We start from the raw sequence: 10,801 nt of genomic DNA on the forward strand, positions 1-10,801 counted from the left end.
CCCTTTGTGGTGCTTATCTTCGGCACGTAATGTGGCAGAGATGGTGTGATCAGTACCGAATAGGAAGGGTTACGGGAAGGTTGAGCACTATGGATGGATGCCTGATTTCAAAGACTACTCCGATTCGATGCCTTCTATCTTTTCAACGTGTCGTAGTCTTGTGGCGTTTTGAAATGACGAAAATTCGTAATGACGGACCCGCAGCGTAGTCATCCCAGTCAAGAATTTACCTATTTCCTGTATCCGCATCACCCTACACCACCAGTCTGACACATGCTAAAATTTTCACCCCGACACAAAACACGACTTCCAAGATAAAAAATAGTTTATTATACTCCAATGAAATTCATGCACGATCCATCGTCGCAATAGCAGTAAACCAACAGCGAGCAATCCAACCAGAAAGGTGTCCACCTTCCGAGGTGTCGAAATTCTACCACCGAGGATTTCATCGTGGCTTTGGCATTTTCGTTTACAAAGTAAAAAAAGGTACGACAGGGAAAGGGTTGGCGGGACTGGACAAGTAGAAAATTTTCATCCTCTCCAAATTAGATTAGATTTAGAAATATAGATACACAGTTGTTTCCAAATTCGATTACAATCAGAACTACTGAGCCAACAGAGGCTTGGGGAATACAGTAATTTGCTTTAGGAATAGCGCATTATGTGGTCGAGACGATTGCACGACATAACCCATAATGACTGCGTGCTGTATCGATGACGGCTGCCTATCATGCAGTTAGATGTGGTTTGGTTGTATGTTACGGTGTCTCAAAGTGGATTTTGATTCGAAAAAAAAGGAATTGTTTATTTGATTATAAAACTTCCGACGCTTCCATTCCAACGCGAATTTTCCACAAATTTCAGCCAGCCCATCTTAGACTGGCGTGAATTCAGTAGCTAAGTGCACTCAAATTACCTAGAATCGCGCTTCTTAACCGTCAAGCAGTTCCGATAACAATAACTTGACAGCGTCAAGACACGATATACTCTCGTATTGAAATAAACCCGGCGATCGTCAGCGAGTAGTAGAGAATTGAAGAGAACATTGTATATGTATCGTTTTTTAATTCTCCACTAATTGCTGACATTTACCCCTGACGAGAGTCAGCCAAAAATATTCAGGTATATTTCAATACGAAAACATCATTTGATTGCAAACTGATGTATTGTACCTCCGAGAATACTACAACCCGTTGCTATTTGTCCCATGTGCACCAGACAAATTTCGGTGCAATGCAATAGAGTGGAACAACAAAGAAAGAGCGAGAAAGGAAAAGAAAACACTTGTAAGAAAAACAACAACACTTGCACTGCTGATAGCGTTTTTTTGGGGGGATCAAAGCCTGCTGTTAGCTGTCGATGACTTCTTCATCGGAAACATCTTCGTCTTCTGAGACGCGTGACATGCAAGGCGCGTTGATTGTTGGCTTGTCTAACCTGGTATCGCAGAAGTTCAGCATGTTACGATGTAGTAACAGAAAATTTAGAATAGGTGGTCAGTAGGGTTGTTCAAAAATAACCTTTTTTGGCAAATTTCACTGGCTATTCGATAAAATTGTTATGCTGGCTAAAAAAACGCTTCAAGCAAAATTTGGCTCAATTCCGACCTGTAGAAGCGAAATTATCGCCGTTCAAAATTTTGGATTTGAAAAAAATAGTCTTTCACGGTGGCAAATTCTTCCATTAATAATCAGGGTTGTAACCAAGTCACAAAGCTCAGAGTCACAAGTCAATCTCACTTTTATAGTTTTGACTCGAGTCAAGTCGAGTCATTTTCAATTCACCGACGAGTCCAAGTCATCGAGCAGAGGTTCGAGTCCGAGCCATGGTATTTTGACTCGAGTCCGAGTCCAAGTCATTGTGTTGACTGCTCAGTTTCCAGATAAAGTCTTGTTAAATCCACTGTTATAACTCTGGTGATATCGAATGGTTCACATTTATATTATACTAATTTTCCTCACTTCAACAGTTTTTGGTCGCATTTTCAAGTACCAGTACCAATAGACGAAATCCCAATAGGGTGGTTACTTTACTGTTCTTCGAAATTACAATGAAATGTCGGTCTTGGCCGGCTGAGTCTCAAGTCATATGACTTGGTCCGAGTCGTGCGTAACGACTCGAGTCCAAATTGAGTCAAAACACAAATTGACTCGAGTCGAGTCATTTCCGTATTTTGAGAAAATGACTCGAGTCGAGTCATGACCTGAGTCATTACAACCCTGTTAATAATAAATATCGAATTGCCCACCGTAAATACTATTACTCAAATTCCGAATCTTTGAACACCAATATAATTTCCCTTCTACCGGTCGCAATTGAGCCAAATTTGCTATGCATCGTTTTTAAAGGATCTTGACAATTTTATGGGGTTAACAGTAAAATTTGAAGAAACAAGTCCTACTGTAGAGTGTGAAAAAATACTCAAAATATTTTAAAATATCCAAAATCAATCTCGACTCACTTGAAGAAATGTACTACCATGGGATAAACCTTTTTTATCGCCTCCGGGATCCTCGCGACAACGGGGCACGTCAGCGTGATCGAGCCGGTCGAAAATATTTTGAAGGTCACTCTCATTTCAGGCATGCGATACGTAACAGCGGGGTGTATCTCTGGCTCGTAACTAAGAAAAATACGTATTTCGTTCGATGAGTTTGCAATTTCGCATTTACAGCGAACGCTTCCAAGCGGACATTAGGGTTGCGAAAAAATCGTGATTCGAGTACTAAGTAACACTCACGACTACGGCGATTCTTATTTAGGGGAGAGGAGGCTAAGATGAGACACGGGGCAAGATGAGACATGCAATTTTTTCATAGGAAAATTTTCTGATGGACAGATTCCTTGAACTATATTGTTCCCATAATGTCATTCTATAGTCCTACCATATTAACCAGGCAAACAGATTTGAGGTTGGGCAGAAAAATGCCGAAACTATATTTTCATCATAGTCTATGTCAGTCATGCGAATTCATGTTTGTAAGGGCATACCTATCATAGTACTTCATATTATAAAACAACAATACTGGAGCTGGTCGTGTTCAATTTTAGCAGTGTAATCATGCACTTACCTCTGAAAAGTAATAGACAGAATTTTTTTTATTCAAGTTTATACAATAATTGAGGCGTGGGGGTAAGTTGAGACATGGGTAACAGAGGGGTTTTCTATTGAAGGCCTCGCAAGATTAAAAATTCACTGTTGAAGGCACACAAAATGTATTATTTATCTAGTAGTTTACCAGATTTGACATAACAAGACAAAATAATAACGAAACTCTCATTGTTGCTGGATCCCATCGATAATTGGTTTTCGATGTCATTTAAATTGGTATATGATGTACAAATTCTTTTTAAAAGTGAATTATTTCATGATTAATATATTTTATTCACGATGTTGCTAGTTGTTTCATCATTTGGGATGAATTGGTGGTGTTATGAGCATGAATTGCTTGGTGTCTCATCTTGAACACAGTGTGTCTCATCTTACCCTCACCTGGGGGTAAGTTGAGACATTTGAGCAAGGATTTTTGAGGGCCAAGAAATACATCAGTATGTTGTTCAATACAACTCAAGCCATTGTCATAGAAAGTACAGATCACAGGCTTTCCATTGGTACCAAAATTAATCCTCAGAAGGCATTACTCTTTGAGTGGCATTGAATTATCAGAAAAGTGTCTCATCTTGCCCTCCTCTCCCCTACCTACAAAACGGGAAGATTTTGAGGTAAAAATCAAAATTTTGACATTTTTACCTTAAAAAAAACTTAATTTTGACAAAATCTAGCCCTCGTGCATGTAAATTAGGTGTTTTCGTACATAATGTTAGAAGTTTACTACTTATATTCATTTCTGGTTGAAACTGTGTGTCTTTACGAAGTAGTTTGACCTGAAAAAAACTTTTTTGCTAAATACTGACAAATCTTTACATGAAAAAACTTTTGTTTTAACGAAATCTCAAACTATGAAAAATTCCAGTAGTTACATCACGCATTGTGGTAGAAATGATTAAAATTTGTTGTAGTACAATGAAAGATACTTTCCTACATTCTGGGGTGGAAAGTGTCTGTCCTTACTAAGTAGCTTGCCAAGAATGGAGAAAGAACGCTCAACAGCAGCAGTTGTTGGCTGACAACACTGAAGTTGTGCGTACACTGCTGGTGACAAACCGTGTTGCTTCATTCTGTCAATGGTGTCTACATAACAATTTTTCATCATGCGCTTCTTGATATAAGAACCAATACCAATGTAGTCTTGCTTCAGTTAAGGATATTGCGGTAAGGTGAGCGTAACATCATGTCAACCTATTTGTTTCATTTGACTGATTATGATTCACAATGAGCACACAATGGGCCGTCTACAACGGTATGCCTATAAAGTAGGCTACAAGCCGTAAAATGTAAAATGATAAGTTCACTGACAGTGCAGACATCCACGATACAAACGAAATGCAGGTTGCAAAAATTTTTTGACTTTGTAAACAATTTGGACATGTCAAAAAAATCGCCCTAATGATCATAAGCGACATTGATATTCCATCACAAGTGTTAATTTAGCGCAGGGGCCTTAACCTGGGGTCTGATATAGAAGATTGACGCCAGTTGAGGTTGATAAAAAGATATACCAAGTGGTAGGCTTTGAGTGCAGTATTTACAGAATATCACCATTTCAAATGCAGATACTACCGGGTGGTTTGTAACTACCGGCTACCAAAACAACATATGATATGAATAATATTTCCAGGAAGTTACTCATATCCGTTTCCCATGACAACTGAGCATATTGGCAAAGATATCTCCCTGCTTATTTGCCAATAGACATTGCGATATTGTGCTGATAAATATGACCATCAACAATTACTTTACATTATTCCACACTCTATCGTGTCGTTAAAAATAATCTGTTGAAGCCATATCAAAGATTCAAAGCACGCCAACCAGACTTGGACAAGTAGAAATTCTAATTCTATAGTATATTCAATTGTATAATGAAGTTCTATACCTCCAAGATGCTCTTTTGAGAATTCTAGTGCTGTATTTATACTAATCAGAGCGAAATGGCGGTAACATCATTATAATCTAATTTCTGGAATGTTTCTTTGCTGCAATTCTAATCTGATTCGTGAAATGATTCTAAGCTATAATTCGAATTCTTATCAAATTTCCAGTTTTAATGCAAATGCTGTATAGTGGATAATCCCATTATAACTTAGCAAGGGCTGAAAGTATAAATCGGAGGATCTTTTGAACCGCTAAAAATCAAAAAATAAATCAATTTCTGTATTACTCGGAATTCAAAAAAGAAAAATGGGCAATTCTACGGGTGTGCATTACAGATCTTAAAAAATTTGCGAAATTATAACGGAATTAGCCTAGTGTGAAAGGGCCAATCTTGCTGTAGTGCACAGAGATTTGCTACTGTCACACTCATGAGGATGAACCATGACTTGAAATGATGTTCACGCAGTCGCGAATTCGCTAATTCTAATCTAATTTGAGAAAAATGTGTACCGGTAGCTGCAATTCTAATTTTAATCTATTTTCGGCAAAAAAAAACTGTGCAGCTGTAATTCCAATTCTACTCTAAATTGGAAAAAAGCTGTACCTGTAACCCCAATTCTAATCTAATTTTCAAAACCTGAAAATTTTCCGCATTTCCAAGTCTGACGCCAACAAATACCACGACGTATTCTTGCCCACATACCTTAAAAATTTGGACTTGTAAAAATGTGAAAAATCAATGATGTTGATGTGGTACGGCATCTTGCACGAGGCCAGCACGTTGATGACTTTGTAATTGGAAAAAATCACCTGAAACACAAAAGGATTTATTATTTGTTGCATCATTCCAGGAAACAGTACACACAGCGATGACAAAAACATCTTCACATTCAATAGTTGAGTCTTCAATAGAACTTTACATGTAAAACCTGCAAAATTCTTAGTTTACCCAACAAAAGCAAATCATCACAGAAAAAGAATCAGAATTACACCATAAGCTACTGTCTGGCTACAAATCGCCGAAAGCCTGTCGAATTATGCAAACAGTAATATATTTTTGCCTATTTTCCCAAGGTTTTGAGCTCTCGGAAAATTTATCCGATATTGAAGATGGGTCAAAAGAAGATGGACCGCAAGAAAGACATTGCGTCTTCACCAGGGTTGCGACCAATTCACAGTGCTCCGAGTCACGAGTCAATCTCGCTTTTATAGTTTTGACTCGAGTCAAGTCGAGTCATTTTCAATTCGCCGCCGAGTCAAGTCCGAGTCCAAAGTCAGCGAGCGGAGTGTTGAGTACGAGTCACAATATAATGACTCGAGTCCAAATCATTGTGTCGACTGCTCAGTTTCCAGTTAAAGTCTTGTTAAACCGACGTTTTACAACTCTTGCTTGGTGATATGGAGTGGTTCTCATTCAGGCTATAACATACTAATTTTTCTCACATTTAGCAGTTTCCGGTCGCATTTTTGAGTATCAGTATCAAAAGTCAAAATCCCAATAGCGTGGTTCTTCGAAATTACACTGAAATGTCGGTCTTGACCGTCTGAGTCTGGAGTCACGTGACTTGGTTCGAGTCATGCGCAATGACTCGAGTCATTACAACCCTGGTTTTTACTTTATTGGAAAAGTGAGAATATGTTATCGACGCAGAAACTGAGGTTTCAAGTGCAACAATTTGCCGTTTAAAAAGAATTCAAAGATGTTCGCATGGACTGTAGAAAAATTACAAGTTAGTTCGACAACGGAAATGCGATGTTTTTATTACATTTTTGTAAACTCACTTGAAATCCAAGTTTTTGAAGACGTTTCGCAAACTTCCTCGAAGCTTTGCGCGCGTTGCTCTCGGAACTCGCCCCGGTGCAGATTATCTTACCAGACGACCACATGTACGCCGTGCACGAAGGATTTCGGATACGCATCACAATTTTCTGCGGCGAAAATGGTAAGGCTGATGGAAATTGTCCCAAATTCCCGATGATTCAGAAAGGCGACAAGAAAAACATAAAAACGATGGATTTCCACTGGACAGGAGAAACAACCGCTCGGTAAAACTTGTGCAACTAGATATACCGGCATCTAATACTAATCAAATTTTCCTGAATATGAGTACATGAGAACTGTATAGTAGGGCTCTTCAAAAACGACTTTTTTCTCAAATCGTACTGGCTACTTGATAACATTGTTAGGTTACCTAGTTTATGCCTACACACCAAATTTGGTTCGATTCCAACCAGTGAAAGCGTGTTATTGCTGTCGAAAAATTTGGATTAGGAATAAAATAGTATTTACGGTGACCAATTCTTTAAATATTTGTTATAGTCGTGCCCGCCGTAAATACTATTTTATTCAAATCCAAATTTTTTGACGGCAATAACTCCGCTTCCACTGGTTGGAATAGAACCAAATTTGGTGAACATCGTTTCTATAGACAGCCTAACACTTTCATGGGGTGAACAGAAAATTTTCAAATTTTTTGTTATTTATTTTTATATAATAAATAGAAAATTTCTTTTCCTGTAGCAATGCGGCTACTGGTTGGAATTGAACCAAATTTGGTGTGTATGCTTAAATTAGGTACCGTAACTTAACAATTTTTTCAAGTAGCCAGTACGATTTGAGAAAAGTCATTTTTGAAGAGCCCTACTGTACAGTGCGGGAAGAGCTAAGCTTGCAATACAGTAGGGCTGTTCAAAAAATAATCCCAGAATGACCAAAGAAAAACTCCAATAACTCCGCTTCTACGGGTTGGAATTGAGTCAAATTTGTTTTGCATCGTCTTTGAAGACAGCTCAACAATTTCATGGGGTTGACAGAAGAATTTGAAAAAAAAAAGTTTGTCATTTTTTAGTAAATTCAAAATTTTCAAACTGTAAGAAATCCGCGATTAGCGGTTGCAACAAATTCAAATTTGGTGTGCGTCGTTTTTTACGGCAACCCAACGATTTAATCACCTAGCCAGCAAGATTCAGGAAAAAAAGAACAGCTGAACAGCCCTAGCCCCACTGTAGAGACATTTGCCATTCTCAACTTTGATATCAACTAAACATCCAAGTTTTTGCAAATTCAGTAATTCTAGTCTAGTTTGGAAAAAGCTGTGTGACTGTAATGGTAATTCTAGTCTAATTTGAAAAAAAAACAGTGTAGCTATAATTCTAATCAAACTGTAATTCTTCCTAATTCAGAATTTGATTCAATTTTCAAGTATTTGCAAATTCAGTCATTCTAATTCTGATATAATTTGTGAAAACACTGCAGTTATAATTCTTATTATAGTCTAATTTGAAAAAAGTGCAACTATAATTCTAATCTAATTTGGAAAAATCAACGGTGTAGCTTTAATACTAATCAAACTGTAATTCTTCCTAGTTCAGAATTTAATTCAATTTACAAGTAATTGCAAATTCTAATCTCATTTGGGAAGAAACTGTAGCTATAATTCTAATTGTAATCTACTTATGAAAAACTAAAAATTTTGTAGTTGTCTAACACTACAATTGATTATTGCTTAGTAGGGTTGCTCAAAAATAACTTGGCGTATACTCAATTCCAGCCAGTATATGCCGACACGGAGTCAAGTGAAATATTTGAATTTATTATAATGGAAATGAATTTTTTCAAATTTTACTGTCAACCCCATAAAATTGTTTAGCTGTCTACAAAAATGATGCAAAACAAATTTTACGCAATTTCGTCCTGTAGAAGCGAAGTTATTGGTGTTCAACCCCAATGCTTACCTTCGACTCCTTTTGGTAGACGACGTTCATTCCCTCCTGTGCGATACGGCGCAAGTTGAGATGACAGCGCACGCGAAACGAAGTCACCACGTTCGAAATCTTCAGCCCAAGTTCTTTCTCTGGATTTATTTCCTTGGGCTAAAAGTAGTAGAGAAGCGTTGTTGTGTATTCGGACCTGGCGATAGCACTTGTGTGTCGTGGAAGTTTGCACTGTCGGTGAACTTATCATGTGACATTTTACAGCTTGCAGTCTGCTTTCTAGGCCTACCGTTGTAGATGGCCCATTGTCTGCTCATTGTGCATCATAAATATTGAAATGAAACAAATAGGTTGACATGGTGTTATGCTCAACGTACCGCAATATCCCAACTGAAGCAAGACTGGGAGCGCATGATGAAAAATTGAGATGTAGATACCATTGCCAGAATGAAGCAACACGGTTTGTCACCAGCAGTGTACGCACAACTCCAGTGTTGCCAGCCAACAACTGCTACTGGTGAACGTTTTTTCTCCATTCTCTGCAAGCCACTTAGTAAGGACAGACACTTTCCACCCCAGAATGTAGGAAAGTATCTTTCGTTGTACTACAAAAACTTTTAATGATTTCTCCCAGATGGTGTAAAGTAGCTACTGGAATTCTTCATAGGGCCACATTTCGCTTCTTCATGTAAATATTTGTCAGTTTTTGAGGCAAAAGTTATTTTCGGGCCAAACTACTTCGTAAGGACAGTCAGTTCCAACCAGAAATAAAGATTAGATACAGTTCTGACATTGTGTGGGACAACACCTAATTTGCATATGTTAGGTCAAATTTGGTCAAAATTTAGAACTTCAGGGTAAAAAAATTAGGTCAAAATCTTCCGTTTTAGGTTAAAAAAAAATCGCCCTAATAATGACATAAATTCTTTGAGAAAGTATCATGACTAGAGCTCGAGGCCAATATTGGAGTTTTTAGCTCATAAAACCAATAACCAGAACCTTCACCCAAAACTCCGATACATTCAGTCGATATTCAAAAGATGTTGTGATCACGAAAATTCACGGGTAAGTATCGTGACCTTAGCGTACCATAGTTTTTTGAGTGGTACACACAATTTTAGGGTACAGAGCTGTAATATACATTGGAATAATAAATTCATATTGAAATGAAAATCATCTCACAAACACTCAGCTCGAAGCTCACCTTAACCTCATCCTCAGCAGCTTCATTTTCAACGCCATTATGCACATTCTCTTTAGAGTCACTCTGCTCAGGCTCTTGCTTCACTTGAATCGGAGTAAAACCTCCTGTCAGACCAAAATTTACAGACGTTGTGTCTCTAGCAGGTTGTAATGAAGACGCCGCATTCAGAGCGTTCAATAATGCTGCATCAGGGTCCGCGTTCACGCTAGATTGTACAGTGGTTGGGATGGACTGTATCTCAGTCAGAACTGGATTGAGAATCATTTCCATAGGGTCTAACGGATCGCCCACAGGTGACGGCGTGTGCGATATATCCGAGTCCGAAATCAAGCTGTCTATGAAGTCATTTTTGATTGGAGTAAAAGTGTTGTTCATCCCGGCAACTTCAGGAAATCCCTGTATCCAAACACTGGATTCGCGCTTTACAGATGCTTCGAGATTAGAGTTATTATCCATTCCGGAAGAGGGAGTCGTGGAGACACAGTCGAAAAATGAGGACGCGCCAAAATCATCCATCGTTTTTAGCACAAGGTGATGGTTTTTCACGTTTCGGAAATTCGTTCATAGAAGCAGAGAATAACACTGCGAAAGGAAAATACTGTTGTTCACAACAGAAAAACGATTCCCACAAATATTTAACTATAGAATGTAAACATGGAATGGCAGCGACCGATTTTGCAGCTTCGTTCCGCTCACTGAAGCTTTACTCAGACTTATTTTGCGCCAGCTACTGTAGGATTTCTGGCAATCCAAAAGTTGTCTTCCAGAGCTCAGAATTTACTGAATCTGGTCTTGATCGAAAGCTACTGTCGCACTGATTCCGAAACTATCAATCAAAATACGGTCAGGCTCCGTACTTAGAAGAAAAATCACCCTCAACATTT

The 10,801-nt window shown here is 38.3% G+C and overlaps 1 protein-coding gene across 1 annotated transcript; it reads right to left on the bottom strand.

Moving 5' to 3' along the window:
* Positions 1-307: 307 nt before the first annotated feature.
* Positions 308-10,530, bottom strand: LOC145448304 (uncharacterized). The gene is made up of 6 exons (XM_080326682.1): positions 9,918-10,530; positions 8,735-8,872; positions 6,782-6,928; positions 5,703-5,809; positions 2,465-2,626; positions 308-1,440 (listed from the first exon to the last, which is right to left on the bottom strand). Exons 1-6 carry the CDS (start codon positions 10,431-10,433, stop codon positions 1,353-1,355), a joined length of 1,158 nt encoding a protein of 385 aa, XP_080182808.1. The 5' UTR covers positions 10,434-10,530; the 3' UTR covers positions 308-1,352.
* Between the last annotated feature and the right edge of the window lie 271 nt (positions 10,531-10,801).

The sequence above is a fragment of the Botryllus schlosseri genome, chromosome 10, assembly GCF_051294905.1.
Source record: "Botryllus schlosseri isolate E-star chromosome 10, Bs_hap1, whole genome shotgun sequence".
NCBI classification, from domain to species: Eukaryota; Metazoa; Chordata; class Ascidiacea; order Stolidobranchia; family Styelidae; genus Botryllus; species Botryllus schlosseri.